The sequence below is a fragment of the Salvelinus fontinalis genome, chromosome 5, assembly GCF_029448725.1.
Source record: "Salvelinus fontinalis isolate EN_2023a chromosome 5, ASM2944872v1, whole genome shotgun sequence".
Classification (NCBI taxonomy): Eukaryota; Metazoa; Chordata; class Actinopteri; order Salmoniformes; family Salmonidae; genus Salvelinus; species Salvelinus fontinalis.
In genome coordinates this window covers 65,250,819-65,269,168 of record NC_074669.1, presented here as the reverse complement: position 1 = coordinate 65,269,168, position 18,350 = coordinate 65,250,819, and the positions used below count along the sequence as shown (strand labels likewise).

At 32.4% G+C, this 18,350-nt stretch overlaps 1 protein-coding gene across 1 annotated transcript in view; it reads right to left on the bottom strand.

The window, feature by feature from the left end:
• LOC129856037 (prominin-1-A-like) overlaps positions 1-18,350 on the bottom strand; it is a 131,661-nt gene that overhangs the window by 106,354 nt on the left and 6,957 nt on the right. The window contains exon 2 of the mRNA XM_055924171.1: positions 13,428-13,489. Within this exon, the coding sequence (XP_055780146.1) occupies positions 13,428-13,489 (62 nt within the window). The remainder of the gene's footprint in view (positions 1-13,427; positions 13,490-18,350) is intronic.

Here is an 18,350-nt window from a genome sequence, read left to right as displayed (position 1 = left end):
TATTACAGCATGTTAGTGAGTTATACATTATTATATCTCTATAACAGAGTTAGTATTACAGCATGTTAGTGAGTTATACATTATTATATCTCTATAACAGAGTTAGTATTACAGCATGTTAGTGAGTTATACATTATTATATCTCTATAACACAGAGTTAGTATTACAGCATGTTAGTGAGTTATACATTATTATATCTCTATAACACAGAGTTAGTATTACAGCATGTTAGTGAGTTATACATTATTATATCTCTAACAGAGTTAGTATTACAGCATGTTAGTGAGTTATACATTATTATATCTCTATAACAGAGTTAGTATTACAGCATGTTAGTGAGTTATACATTATTATATCTCTATAACAGAGTTAGTATTACAGCATGTTAGTGAGTTATACATTATTATATCTCTATAACAGAGTTAGTATTACAGCATGTTAGTGAGTTATACATTATTATATCTCTATAACAGAGTTAGTATTACAGCATGTTAGTGAGTTATACATTATTATATCTCTATACACAGAGTTAGTATTACAGCATGTTAGTGAGTTATACATTATTATATCTCTAACAGAGTTAGTATTACAGCATGTTAGTGAGTTATACATTATTATATCTCTATAACAGAGTTAGTATTACAGCATGTTAGTGAGTTATACATTATTATATCTCTATAACACAGAGTTAGTATTACAGCATGTTAGTGAGTTATACATTATTATATCTCTATAACACAGAGTTAGTATTACAGCATGTTAGTGAGTTATACATTATTATATCTCTATAACAGAGTTAGTATTACAGCATGTTAGTGAGTTATACATTATTATATCTCTATAACAGAGTTAGTATTACAGCATGTTAGTGAGTTATACATTATTATATCTCTATACACAGAGTTAGTATTACAGCATGTTAGTGAGTTATACATTATTATATCTCTATAACAGAGTTAGTATTACAGCATGTTAGTGAGTTATACATTATTATATCTCTATAACAGAGTTAGTATTACAGCATGTTAGTGAGTTATACATTATTATATCTCTATAACACAGAGTTAGTATTACAGCATGTTAGTGAGTTATACATTATTATATCTCTATAACACAGAGTTAGTATTACAGCATGTTAGTGAGTTATACATTATTATATCTCTATAACAGAGTTAGTATTACAGCATGTTAGTGAGTTATACATTATTATATCTCTATAACACAGAGTTAGTATTACAGCATGTTAGTGAGTTATACATTATTATATCTCTATAACAGAGTTAGTATTACAGCATGTTAGTGAGTTATACATTATTATATCTCTATAACAGAGTTAGTATTACAGCATGTTAGTGAGTTATACATTATTATATCTCTATAACACAGAGTTAGTATTACAGCATGTTAGTGAGTTATACATTATTATATCTCTATAACAGAGTTAGTATTACAGCATGTTAGTGAGTTATACATTATTATATCTCTATAACAGAGTTAGTATTACAGCATGTTAGTGAGTTATACATTATTATATCTCTATAACAGAGTTAGTATTACAGCATGTTAGTGAGTTATACATTATTATATCTCTATAACACAGAGTTAGTATTACAGCATGTTAGTGAGTTATACATTATTATATCTCTATAACAGAGTTAGTATTACAGCATGTTAGTGAGTTATACATTATTATATCTCTATAACACAGAGTTAGTATTACAGCATGTTAGTGAGTTATACATTATTATATCTCTATAACACAGAGTTAGTATTACAGCATGTTAGTGAGTTATACATTATTATATCTCTATAACAGAGTTAGTATTACAGCATGTTAGTGAGTTATACATTATTATATCTCTATAACACAGAGTTAGTATTACAGCATGTTAGTGAGTTATACATTATTATATCTCTATAACAGAGTTAGTATTACAGCATGTTAGTGAGTTATACATTATTATATCTCTATAACACAGAGTTAGTATTACAGCATGTTAGTGAGTTATACATTATTATATCTCTATAACAGAGTTAGTATTACAGCATGTTAGTGAGTTATACATTATTATATCTCTATAACAGAGTTAGTATTACAGCATGTTAGTGAGTTATACATTATTATATCTCTATAACAGAGTTAGTATTACAGCATGTTAGTGAGTTATACATTATTATATCTCTATAACAGAGTTAGTATTACAGCATGTTAGTGAGTTATACATTATTATATCTCTATAACAGAGTTAGTATTACAGCATGTTAGTGAGTTATACATTATTATATCTCTATAACAGAGTTAGTATTACAGCATGTTAGTGAGTTATACATTATTATATCTCTATAACAGAGTTAGTATTACAGCATGTTAGTGAGTTATACATTATTATATCTCTATAACAGAGTTAGTATTACAGCATGTTAGTGAGTTATACATTATTATATCTCTATAACAGAGTTAGTATTACAGCATGTTAGTGAGTTATACATTATTATATCTCTATAACAGAGTTAGTATTACAGCATGTTAGTGAGTTATACATTATTATATCTCTATAACAGAGTTAGTATTACAGCATGTTAGTGAGTTATACATTATTATATCTCTATAACAGAGTTAGTATTACAGCATGTTAGTGAGTTATACATTATTATATCTCTATAACAGAGTTAGTATTACAGCATGTTAGTGAGTTATACATTATTATATCTCTATAACAGAGTTAGTATTACAGCATGTTAGTGAGTTATACATTATTATATCTCTATAACAGAGTTAGTATTACAGCATGTTAGTGAGTTATACATTATTATATCTCTATAACACAGAGTTAGTATTACAGCATGTTAGTGAGTTATACATTATTATATCTCTATAACAGAGTTAGTATTACAGCATGTTAGTGAGTTATACATTATTATATCTCTATAACAGAGTTAGTATTACAGCATGTTAGTGAGTTATACATTATTATATCTCTATAACACAGAGTTAGTATTACAGCATGTTAGTGAGTTATACATTATTATATCTCTATAACAGAGTTAGTATTACAGCATGTTAGTGAGTTATACATTATTATATCTCTATAACAGAGTTAGTATTACAGCATGTTAGTGAGTTATACATTATTATATCTCTATAACAGAGTTAGTATTACAGCATGTTAGTGAGTTATACATTATTATATCTCTATAACAGAGTTAGTATTACAGCATGTTAGTGAGTTATACATTATTATATCTCTATAACAGAGTTAGTATTACAGCATGTTAGTGAGTTATACATTATTATATCTCTATAACAGAGTTAGTATTACAGCATGTTAGTGAGTTATACATTATTATATCTCTATAACAGAGTTAGTATTACAGCATGTTAGTGAGTTATACATTATTATATCTCTATAACAGAGTTAGTATTACAGCATGTTAGTGAGTTATACATTATTATATCTCTATAACAGAGTTAGTATTACAGCATGTTAGTGAGTTATACATTATTATATCTCTATAACACAGAGTTAGTATTACAGCATGTTAGTGAGTTATACATTATTATATCTCTATAACAGAGTTAGTATTACAGCATGTTAGTGAGTTATACATTATTATATCTCTATAACAGAGTTAGTATTACAGCATGTTAGTGAGTTATACATTATTATATCTCTATAACAGAGTTAGTATTACAGCATGTTAGTGAGTTATACATTATTATATCTCTATAACAGAGTTAGTATTACAGCATGTTAGTGAGTTATACATTATTATATCTCTATAACACAGAGTTAGTATTACAGCATGTTAGTGAGTTATACATTATTATATCTCTATAACACAGAGTTAGTATTACAGCATGTTAGTGAGTTATACATTATTATATCTCTATAACACAGAGTTAGTATTACAGCATGTTAGTGAGTTATACATTATTATATCTCTATAACAGAGTTAGTATTACAGCATGTTAGTGAGTTATACATTATTATATCTCTATAACACAGAGTTAGTATTACAGCATGTTAGTGAGTTATACATTATTATATCTCTATAACAGAGTTAGTATTACAGCATGTTAGTGAGTTATACATTATTATATCTCTATAACAGAGTTAGTATTACAGCATGTTAGTGAGTTATACATTATTATATCTCTATAACAGAGTTAGTATTACAGCATGTTAGTGAGTTATACATTATTATATCTCTATAACAGAGTTAGTATTACAGCATGTTAGTGAGTTATACATTATTATATCTCTATAACAGAGTTAGTATTACAGCATGTTAGTGAGTTATACATTATTATATCTCTATAACAGAGTTAGTATTACAGCATGTTAGTGAGTTATACATTATTATATCTCTATAACAGAGTTAGTATTACAGCATGTTAGTGAGTTATACATTATTATATCTCTATAACAGAGTTAGTATTACAGCATGTTAGTGAGTTATACATTATTATATCTCTATAACACAGAGTTAGTATTACAGCATGTTAGTGAGTTATACATTATTATATCTCTATAACAGAGTTAGTATTACAGCATGTTAGTGAGTTATACATTATTATATCTCTATAACACAGAGTTAGTATTACAGCATGTTAGTGAGTTATACATTATTATATCTCTATAACACAGAGTTAGTATTACAGCATGTTAGTGAGTTATACATTATTATATCTCTATAACAGAGTTAGTATTACAGCATGTTAGTGAGTTATACATTATTATATCTCTATAACAGAGTTAGTATTACAGCATGTTAGTGAGTTATACATTATTATATCTCTATAACAGAGTTAGTATTACAGCATGTTAGTGAGTTATACATTATTATATCTCTATAACAGAGTTAGTATTACAGCATGTTAGTGAGTTATACATTATTATATCTCTATAACAGAGTTAGTATTACAGCATGTTAGTGAGTTATACATTATTATATCTCTATAACAGAGTTAGTATTACAGCATGTTAGTGAGTTATACATTATTATATCTCTATATAACAGAGTTAGTATTACAGCATGTTAGTGAGTTATACATTATTATATCTCTATAACACAGAGTTAGTATTACAGCATGTTAGTGAGTTATACATTATTATATCTCTATAACAGAGTTAGTATTACAGCATGTTAGTGAGTTATACATTATTATATCTCTATACACAGAGTTAGTATTACAGCATGTTAGTGAGTTATACATTATTATATCTCTATAACAGAGTTAGTATTACAGCATGTTAGTGAGTTATACATTATTATATCTCTATAACAGAGTTAGTATTACAGCATGTTAGTGAGTTATACATTATTATATCTCTATAACAGAGTTAGTATTACAGCATGTTAGTGAGTTATACATTATTATATCTCTATAACACAGAGTTAGTATTACAGCATGTTAGTGAGTTATACATTATTATATCTCTATAACAGAGTTAGTATTACAGCATGTTAGTGAGTTATACATTATTATATCTCTATAACAGAGTTAGTATTACAGCATGTTAGTGAGTTATACATTATTATATCTCTATACACAGAGTTAGTATTACAGCATGTTAGTGAGTTATACATTATTATATCTCTATAACAGAGTTAGTATTACAGCATGTTAGTGAGTTATACATTATTATATCTCTATAACAGAGTTAGTATTACAGCATGTTAGTGAGTTATACATTATTATATCTCTATAACAGAGTTAGTATTACAGCATGTTAGTGAGTTATACATTATTATATCTCTATAACAGAGTTAGTATTACAGCATGTTAGTGAGTTATACATTATTATATCTCTATAACAGAGTTAGTATTACAGCATGTTAGTGAGTTATACATTATTATATCTCTATAACAGAGTTAGTATTACAGCATGTTAGTGAGTTATACATTATTATATCTCTATAACAGAGTTAGTATTACAGCATGTTAGTGAGTTATACATTATTATATCTCTATAACAGAGTTAGTATTACAGCATGTTAGTGAGTTATACATTATTATATCTCTATAACAGAGTTAGTATTACAGCATGTTAGTGAGTTATACATTATTATATCTCTATAACAGAGTTAGTATTACAGCATGTTAGTGAGTTATACATTATTATATCTCTATAACAGAGTTAGTATTACAGCATGTTAGTGAGTTATACATTATTATATCTCTATAACAGAGTTAGTATTACAGCATGTTAGTGAGTTATACATTATTATATCTCTATAACAGAGTTAGTATTACAGCATGTTAGTGAGTTATACATTATTATATCTCTATAACAGAGTTAGTATTACAGCATGTTAGTGAGTTATACATTATTATATCTCTATAACAGAGTTAGTATTACAGCATGTTAGTGAGTTATACATTATTATATCTCTATAACAGAGTTAGTATTACAGCATGTTAGTGAGTTATACATTATTATATCTCTATAACAGAGTTAGTATTACAGCATGTTAGTGAGTTATACATTATTATATCTCTATAACAGAGTTAGTATTACAGCATGTTAGTGAGTTATACATTATTATATCTCTATAACAGAGTTAGTATTACAGCATGTTAGTGAGTTATACATTATTATATCTCTATAACAGAGTTAGTATTACAGCATGTTAGTGAGTTATACATTATTATATCTCTATAACAGAGTTAGTATTACAGCATGTTAGTGAGTTATACATTATTATATCTCTATAACAGAGTTAGTATTACAGCATGTTAGTGAGTTATACATTATTATATCTCTATAACAGAGTTAGTATTACAGCATGTTAGTGAGTTATACATTATTATATCTCTATAACAGAGTTAGTATTACAGCATGTTAGTGAGTTATACATTATTATATCTCTATACACAGAGTTAGTATTACAGCATGTTAGTGAGTTATACATTATTATATCTCTATAACAGAGTTAGTATTACAGCATGTTAGTGAGTTATACATTATTATATCTCTATAACAGAGTTAGTATTACAGCATGTTAGTGAGTTATACATTATTATATCTCTATAACAGAGTTAGTATTACAGCATGTTAGTGAGTTATACATTATTATATCTCTATAACAGAGTTAGTATTACAGCATGTTAGTGAGTTATACATTATTATATCTCTATAACAGAGTTAGTATTACAGCATGTTAGTGAGTTATACATTATTATATCTCTATAACAGAGTTAGTATTACAGCATGTTAGTGAGTTATACATTATTATATCTCTATAACAGAGTTAGTATTACAGCATGTTAGTGAGTTATACATTATTATATCTCTATAACAGAGTTAGTATTACAGCATGTTAGTGAGTTATACATTATTATATCTCTATAACAGAGTTAGTATTACAGCATGTTAGTGAGTTATACATTATTATATCTCTATAACAGAGTTAGTATTACAGCATGTTAGTGAGTTATACATTATTATATCTCTATAACAGAGTTAGTATTACAGCATGTTAGTGAGTTATACATTATTATATCTCTATAACAGAGTTAGTATTACAGCATGTTAGTGAGTTATACATTATTATATCTCTATAACAGAGTTAGTATTACAGCATGTTAGTGAGTTATACATTATTATATCTCTATAACAGAGTTAGTATTACAGCATGTTAGTGAGTTATACATTATTATATCTCTATAACAGAGTTAGTATTACAGCATGTTAGTGAGTTATACATTATTATATCTCTATAACAGAGTTAGTATTACAGCATGTTAGTGAGTTATACATTATTATATCTCTATAACAGAGTTAGTATTACAGCATGTTAGTGAGTTATACATTATTATATCTCTATAACAGAGTTAGTATTACAGCATGTTAGTGAGTTATACATTATTATATCTCTATAACAGAGTTAGTATTACAGCATGTTAGTGAGTTATACATTATTATATCTCTATAACAGAGTTAGTATTACAGCATGTTAGTGAGTTATACATTATTATATCTCTATACACAGAGTTAGTATTACAGCATGTTAGTGAGTTATACATTATTATATCTCTATAACAGAGTTAGTATTACAGCATGTTAGTGAGTTATACATTATTATATCTCTATAACAGAGTTAGTATTACAGCATGTTAGTGAGTTATACATTATTATATCTCTATAACACAGAGTTAGTATTACAGCATGTTAGTGAGTTATACATTATTATATCTCTATAACAGAGTTAGTATTACAGCATGTTAGTGAGTTATACATTATTATATCTCTATAACAGAGTTAGTATTACAGCATGTTAGTGAGTTATACATTATTATATCTCTATAACAGAGTTAGTATTACAGCATGTTAGTGAGTTATACATTATTATATCTCTATAACACAGAGTTAGTATTACAGCATGTTAGTGAGTTATACATTATTATATCTCTATAACAGAGTTAGTATTACAGCATGTTAGTGAGTTATACATTATTATATCTCTATAACACAGAGTTAGTATTACAGCATGTTAGTGAGTTATACATTATTATATCTCTATAACAGAGTTAGTATTACAGCATGTTAGTGAGTTATACATTATTATATCTCTATAACAGAGTTAGTATTACAGCATGTTAGTGAGTTATACATTATTATATCTCTATAACACAGAGTTAGTATTACAGCATGTTAGTGAGTTATACATTATTATATCTCTATAACAGAGTTAGTATTACAGCATGTTAGTGAGTTATACATTATTATATCTCTATAACAGAGTTAGTATTACAGCATGTTAGTGAGTTATACATTATTATATCTCTATAACAGAGTTAGTATTACAGCATGTTAGTGAGTTATACATTATTATATCTCTATAACAGAGTTAGTATTACAGCATGTTAGTGAGTTATACATTATTATATCTCTATAACAGAGTTAGTATTACAGCATGTTAGTGAGTTATACATTATTATATCTCTATAACAGAGTTAGTATTACAGCATGTTAGTGAGTTATACATTATTATATCTCTATAACAGAGTTAGTATTACAGCATGTTAGTGAGTTATACATTATTATATCTCTATAACAGAGTTAGTATTACAGCATGTTAGTGAGTTATACATTATTATATCTCTATAACACAGAGTTAGTATTACAGCATGTTAGTGAGTTATACATTATTATATCTCTATAACAGAGTTAGTATTACAGCATGTTAGTGAGTTATACATTATTATATCTCTATAACAGAGTTAGTATTACAGCATGTTAGTGAGTTATACATTATTATATCTCTATAACAGAGTTAGTATTACAGCATGTTAGTGAGTTATACATTATTATATCTCTATAACAGAGTTAGTATTACAGCATGTTAGTGAGTTATACATTATTATATCTCTATAACAGAGTTAGTATTACAGCATGTTAGTGAGTTATACATTATTATATCTCTATAACAGAGTTAGTATTACAGCATGTTAGTGAGTTATACATTATTATATCTCTATAACAGAGTTAGTATTACAGCATGTTAGTGAGTTATACATTATTATATCTCTATAACAGAGTTAGTATTACAGCATGTTAGTGAGTTATACATTATTATATCTCTATAACAGAGTTAGTATTACAGCATGTTAGTGAGTTATACATTATTATATCTCTATAACAGAGTTAGTATTACAGCATGTTAGTGAGTTATACATTATTATATCTCTATAACAGAGTTAGTATTACAGCATGTTAGTGAGTTATACATTATTATATCTCTATAACAGAGTTAGTATTACAGCATGTTAGTGAGTTATACATTATTATATCTCTATAACACAGAGTTAGTATTACAGCATGTTAGTGAGTTATACATTATTATATCTCTATAACACAGAGTTAGTATTACAGCATGTTAGTGAGTTATACATTATTATATCTCTATAACAGAGTTAGTATTACAGCATGTTAGTGAGTTATACATTATTATATCTCTATAACACAGAGTTAGTATTACAGCATGTTAGTGAGTTATACATTATTATATCTCTATAACAGAGTTAGTATTACAGCATGTTAGTGAGTTATACATTATTATATCTCTATAACACAGAGTTAGTATTACAGCATGTTAGTGAGTTATACATTATTATATCTCTATAACAGAGTTAGTATTACAGCATGTTAGTGAGTTATACATTATTATATCTCTATAACAGAGTTAGTATTACAGCATGTTAGTGAGTTATACATTATTATATCTCTATAACAGAGTTAGTATTACAGCATGTTAGTGAGTTATACATTATTATATCTCTATAACAGAGTTAGTATTACAGCATGTTAGTGAGTTATACATTATTATATCTCTATAACAGAGTTAGTATTACAGCATGTTAGTGAGTTATACATTATTATATCTCTATAACAGAGTTAGTATTACAGCATGTTAGTGAGTTATACATTATTATATCTCTATAACACAGAGTTAGTATTACAGCATGTTAGTGAGTTATACATTATTATATCTCTATAACAGAGTTAGTATTACAGCATGTTAGTGAGTTATACATTATTATATCTCTATAACAGAGTTAGTATTACAGCATGTTAGTGAGTTATACATTATTATATCTCTATAACAGAGTTAGTATTACAGCATGTTAGTGAGTTATACATTATTATATCTCTATAACAGAGTTAGTATTACAGCATGTTAGTGAGTTATACATTATTATATCTCTATAACAGAGTTAGTATTACAGCATGTTAGTGAGTTATACATTATTATATCTCTATAACAGAGTTAGTATTACAGCATGTTAGTGAGTTATACATTATTATATCTCTATAACAGAGTTAGTATTACAGCATGTTAGTGAGTTATACATTATTATATCTCTATAACACAGAGTTAGTATTACAGCATGTTAGTGAGTTATACATTATTATATCTCTATAACAGAGTTAGTATTACAGCATGTTAGTGAGTTATACATTATTATATCTCTATAACACAGAGTTAGTATTACAGCATGTTAGTGAGTTATACATTATTATATCTCTATAACAGAGTTAGTATTACAGCATGTTAGTGAGTTATACATTATTATATCTCTATAACAGAGTTAGTATTACAGCATGTTAGTGAGTTATACATTATTATATCTCTATAACACAGAGTTAGTATTACAGCATGTTAGTGAGTTATACATTATTATATCTCTATAACAGAGTTAGTATTACAGCATGTTAGTGAGTTATACATTATTATATCTCTATAACAGAGTTAGTATTACAGCATGTTAGTGAGTTATACATTATTATATCTCTATAACACAGAGTTAGTATTACAGCATGTTAGTGAGTTATACATTATTATATCTCTATAACAGAGTTAGTATTACAGCATGTTAGTGAGTTATACATTATTATATCTCTATAACACAGAGTTAGTATTACAGCATGTTAGTGAGTTATACATTATTATATCTCTATAACAGAGTTAGTATTACAGCATGTTAGTGAGTTATACATTATTATATCTCTATAACACAGAGTTAGTATTACAGCATGTTAGTGAGTTATACATTATTATATCTCTATAACACAGAGTTAGTATTACAGCATGTTAGTGAGTTATACATTATTATATCTCTATAACAGAGTTAGTATTACAGCATGTTAGTGAGTTATACATTATTATATCTCTATAACACAGAGTTAGTATTACAGCATGTTAGTGAGTTATACATTATTATATCTCTATAACACAGAGTTAGTATTACAGCATGTTAGTGAGTTATACATTATTATATCTCTATAACAGAGTTAGTATTACAGCATGTTAGTGAGTTATACATTATTATATCTCTATAACAGAGTTAGTATTACAGCATGTTAGTGAGTTATACATTATTATATCTCTATAACAGAGTTAGTATTACAGCATGTTAGTGAGTTATACATTATTATATCTCTATAACACAGAGTTAGTATTACAGCATGTTAGTGAGTTATACATTATTATATCTATAACACAGAGTTAGTATTACAGCATGTTAGTGAGTTATACATTATTATATCTATAACACAGAGTTAGTATTACAGCATGTTAGTGAGTTATACATTATTATATCTCTAACAGAGTTAGTATTACAGCATGTTAGTGAGTTATACATTATTATATCTCTATAACACAGAGTTAGTATTACAGCATGTTAGTGAGTTATACATTATTATATCTCTAACAGAGTTAGTATTACAGCATGTTAGTGAGTTATACATTATTATATCTCTATAACAGAGTTAGTATTACAGCATGTTAGTGAGTTATACATTATTATATCTCTATAACAGAGTTAGTATTACAGCATGTTAGTGAGTTATACATTATTATATCTCTATAACACAGAGTTAGTATTACAGCATGTTAGTGAGTTATACATTATTATATCTCTATAACAGAGTTAGTATTACAGCATGTTAGTGAGTTATACATTATTATATCTCTATAACAGAGTTAGTATTACAGCATGTTAGTGAGTTATACATTATTATATCTCTATAACACAGAGTTAGTATTACAGCATGTTAGTGAGTTATACATTATTATATCTCTATAACACAGAGTTAGTATTACAGCATGTTAGTGAGTTATACATTATTATATCTCTATAACAGAGTTAGTATTACAGCATGTTAGTGAGTTATACATTATTATATCTCTATAACAGAGTTAGTATTACAGCATGTTAGTGAGTTATACATTATTATATCTCTATAACACAGAGTTAGTATTACAGCATGTTAGTGAGTTATACATTATTATATCTCTATAACACAGAGTTAGTATTACAGCATGTTAGTGAGTTATACATTATTATATCTCTATAACAGAGTTAGTATTACAGCATGTTAGTGAGTTATACATTATTATATCTCTATAACACAGAGTTAGTATTACAGCATGTTAGTGAGTTATACATTATTATATCTCTAACAGAGTTAGTATTACAGCATGTTAGTGAGTTATACATTATTATATCTCTATAACACAGAGTTAGTATTACAGCATGTTAGTGAGTTATACATTATTATATCTCTATAACACAGAGTTAGTATTACAGCATGTTAGTGAGTTATACATTATTATATCTCTATAACAGAGTTAGTATTACAGCATGTTAGTGAGTTATACATTATTATATCTCTATAACACAGAGTTAGTATTACAGCATGTTAGTGAGTTATACATTATTATATCTCTATAACACAGAGTTAGTATTACAGCATGTTAGTGAGTTATACATTATTATATCTCTATAACAGAGTTAGTATTACAGCATGTTAGTGAGTTATACATTATTATATCTCTATAACAGAGTTAGTATTACAGCATGTTAGTGAGTTATACATTATTATATCTCTCACAGAGTTAGTATTACAGCAGCCTACCTTGCGATAGTCCTCTAGTTTTATCCCTCCCATGTTCTGTTGGATGACTTTTACGATGAGATCTGAGAACAAAATACAACCTCGTTAGCCAATCACTTAGCACAAGTCTCGTTAGCCAATTACACAACGCACGCTTGTTAGCCAATCACACAATACAATAGTCATTAGCCAATCATATACAACAGTCGTTAGCTCCTAGACGTTTCCACTTCACAATTACAGTTCACCGGGGCGACTTTAGCAGAAATTTGACCAAACTGACTTGTTGGAAAGGTGGCATCCTCTGACGGTGCCACGTTGAAAGTCACTGAGCTCTTCAGTACGGCCACCGCCAGTGTTTTCCTGTGGAGATTGCATGGCTCTGTGCTGGATTTTATGTTTACAGTATGTCTTTATATAGAGCGGATGCAGTAATACCTGATCTGTTGCTCAGCAGGTACACACACACACACACACACACACACACACACACACACACACACACACACACACAAAGACACACACACACACACACACACACACACACACACACACACACACACACAAAGACACACACACACACACACACACACACACAAAGACACACACACACACACACACACACACACACACACACACACACACAAAGACACACACACACACACACACACACACACACACACACAAAGACACACACACACACACACACACACACACACAAAGACACACACACACACACACACACACACACACACACACACAAAGACACACACACACACACACACACACACACACACACACACACACACACACACACAAAGACACACACACACACACACACACACACACACACACACACACACACACACACACACACAGAGAAAGAGAAAGACAGACCCTTTTTTACATATGAGGGGAAAAGGGGTAAAGGGGTAAATTGGGTTGATTTGGAGTGAATTTGGGGGGTAAGAGGGGCTGCGTTCTAGAATTGTCTGGTCAGTTAAAAGCTGTGTTCTAGAACTGTCTGGTCAGTAAAAAGCTGTGTTCTAGAACTATCTGGTCAGTAAAAAGCTGTGTTCTAGAACTGTCTGGTCAGTTAATAGCTGTGTTCTAGAACTATCTGGTCAGTAAAAAGCTGTGTTCTAGAACTGTCTGGTCAGTTAATAGCTGTGTTCTAGAACTATCTGGTCAGTAAAAAGCTGTGTTCTAGAACTGTCTGGTCAGTTAATAGCTGTGTTCTAGAACTATCTGGTCAGTTAATAGCTGTGTTCTAGAATTGTCTGGTCAGTTAAAAGCTGTGTTCTAGAACTGTCTGGTCAGTTAATAGCTGTGTTCTAGAACTATCTGGTCAGTAAAAAGCTGTGTTCTAGAACTGTCTGGTCAGTTAATAGCTGTGTTCTAGAACTGTCTGGTCAGTAAAAAGCTGTGTTGTCTGGCTGATAATCCAATTCCAGTAAAATGGCTTCAGTCCCAAGACCCTCCTGACCTCTCTGTAACGGCTAACAGCTAACAGCTAACAGCTAGCAGTATTACAATTCACTGTCCTGTCCCACCCTCCTGACCTCTCTGTAACAGCTAACAGCTAACAGCTAGCAGTATTACAATTCACTGCCCTGTCCCACCCTCCTGACCTCTCTGTAACGGCTAACAGCTAGCAGTATTACAATTCACTGCCCTGTCCCACCCTCCTGACCTCTCTGTAACGGCTAACAGCTAGCAGTATTACAATTCACTGCCCTGTCCCACCCTCCTGACCTCTCTGTAACGGCTAACAGCTAGCAGTATTACAATTCACTGCCCTGTCCCACCCTCCTGACCTCTCTGTAACGGCTAACAGCTAGCAGTATTACAATTCACTGCCCTGTCCCACCCTCCTGACCACTCTGTAACGGCTAACAGCTAACAGCTAACAGCTAGCAGTATTACAATTCACTGCCCTCTCCCACCCTCCTGACCTCTCTGTAACGGCTAACAGCTAACAGCTAGCAGTATTACAATTCACTGTCCTGTCCCACCCTCCTGACCTCTCTGTAACGGCTAACAGCTAACAGCTAACAGCTAGCAGTATTACAATTCACTGTCCTGTTCCACCCTCCAGACCTCTCTGTAACGGCTAACAGCTAGCAGTATTACAATTCACTGCCCTGTCCCACCCTCCTGACCACTCTGTAACGGCTAACAGCTAACAGCTAGCAGTATTACAATTCACTGTCCTGTCCCACCCTCCTGACCTCTCTGTAACAGCTAACAGCTAACAGCTAACAGCTAGCAGTATTACAATTCACTGCCCTGTCCCACCCTCCTGACCTCTCGGTAACGGCTAACAGCTAACAGCTAGCAGTATTACAATTCACTGCCCTGTTCCACCCTCCTGTCCTCTCTGTAACGGCTAACAGCTAACAGCTAACAGCTCGCAGTATTACAATTCACTGTCCTGTCCCACCCTCCCGACCTCTCTGTAACGGCTAACAGCTAACAGCTAACAGCTAGCAGTATTACAATTCACTGCCCTGTCCCACCCTCCTGTCCTCTCTGTAACGGCTAACAGCTAACAGCTAGCAGTATTACAATTCACTGCCCTGTCCCACCCTCCTGACCTCTCTGTAACGGCTAACAGCTAGCAGTATTACAATTCACTGCCCTGTCCCACCCTCCTGACCTCTCTGTAACAGCTAACAGCTAGCAGTATTACAATTCACTGCCCTGTCCCACCCTCCTGACCTCTCTGTAACGGCTAACAGCTAACAGCTAACAGCTAGCAGTATTACAATTCACTGCCCTGTCCCACCCTCCTGTCCTCTCTGTAACGGCTAACAGCTAACAGCTAGCAGTATTACAATTCACTGCCCTGTCCCACCCTCCTGACCTCTCTGTAACGGCTAACAGCTAACAGCTAACAGCTAGCAGTATTACAATTCACTGCCCTGTCCCACCCTCCTGACCTCTCGGTAACGGCTAACAGCTAACAGCTAGCAGTATTACAATTCACTGCCCTGTCCCACCCTCCTGACCTCTCTGTAACGGCTAACAGCTAACAGCTAACAGTATTACAATTCACTGCCCTGTCCCACCCTCCTGACCTCTCTGTAACGGCTAACAGCTAACAGCTAACAGCTAGCAGTATTACAATTCACTGCCCTGTCCCACCCTCCTGACCTCTCGGTAACGGCTAACAGCTAACAGCTAGCAGTATTACAATTCACTGCCCTGTTCCACCCTCCTGACCTCTCTGTAACGGCTAACAGCTAACAGCTAACAGCTCGCAGTATTACAATTCACTGTCCTGTCCCACCCTCCTGACCTCTCTGTAACGGCTAACAGCTAACAGCTAACAGCTAGCAGTATTACAATTCACTGTCCTGTCCCACCCTCCTGTCCTCTCTGTAACGGCTAACAGCTAACAGCTAACAGCTAACAGCTCGCAGTATTACAATTCACTGTCCTGTCCCACCCTCCTGACCTCTCTGTAATGGCTAACAGCTAACAGCTAACAGCTAACAGCTAACAGCTAGCAGTATTACAATTCACTGTCCTGTCCCACCCTCCTGACCTCTCTGTAACGGCTAACAGCTAACAGCTAACAGCTAGCAGTATTACAATTCACTGCCCTGTTCCACCCTCCTGACCTCTCTGTAACGGCTAACATCTAACGGCTAACATCTAACAGCTAACAGCTAGCAGTATTACAATTCACTGCCCTGTCCCACCCTCCTGTCCTCTCTGTAACGGCTAACAGCTAACAGCTAGCAGTATTACAATTCACTGCCCTGTCCCACCCTCCTGACCTCTCTGTAACGGCTAACAGCTAACAGCTAACAGCTAGCAGTATTACAATTCACTGCCCTGTCCCACCCTCCTGACCTCTCGGTAACGGCTAACAGCTAACAGCTAGCAGTATTACAATTCACTGCCCTGTCCCACCCTCCTGACCTCTCTGTAACGGCTAACAGCTAACAGCTAACAGTATTACAATTCACTGCCCTGTCCCACCCTCCTGACCTCTCTGTAACGGCTAACAGCTAACAGCTAACAGCTAGCAGTATTACAATTCACTGCCCTGTCCCACCCTCCTGACCTCTCGGTAACGGCTAACAGCTAACAGCTAGCAGTATTACAATTCACTGCCCTGTTCCACCCTCCTGACCTCTCTGTAACGGCTAACAGCTAACAGCTAACAGCTCGCAGTATTACAATTCACTGTCCTGTCCCACCCTCCTGACCTCTCTGTAACGGCTAACAGCTAACAGCTAACAGCTAGCAGTATTACAATTCACTGTCCTGTCCCACCCTCCTGTCCTCTCTGTAACGGCTAACAGCTAACAGCTAACAGCTAACAGCTCGCAGTATTACAATTCACTGTCCTGTCCCACCCTCCTGACCTCTCTGTAATGGCTAACAGCTAACAGCTAACAGCTAACAGCTAACAGCTAGCAGTATTACAATTCACTGTCCTGTCCCACCCTCCTGACCTCTCTGTAACGGCTAACAGCTAACAGCTAACAGCTAGCAGTATTACAATTCACTGCCCTGTTCCACCCTCCTGACCTCTCTGTAACGGCTAACATCTAACGGCTAACATCTAACAGCTAACAGCTAGCAGTATTACAATTCACTGTCCTGTCCCACCCTCCTGACCTCTCTGTAACGGCTAACAGCTAACAGCTAACAGCTAGCAGTATTACAATTCACTGTCCTGTCCCACCCTCCTGACCTCTCTGTAACGGCTAACAGCTAACAGCTAACAGCTAGCAGTATTACAATTCACTGTCCTGTCCCACCCTCCTGACCTCTCTGTAACGGCTAGCAGCTAACAGCTAACAGCTAGCAGTATTACAATTCACTGTCCTGTCCCACCCTCCTGACCTCTCTGTAACAGCTAACAGCTAACAGCTAACAGCTAGCAGTATTACAATTCACTGTCCTGTTCCACCCTCCTGTCCTCTC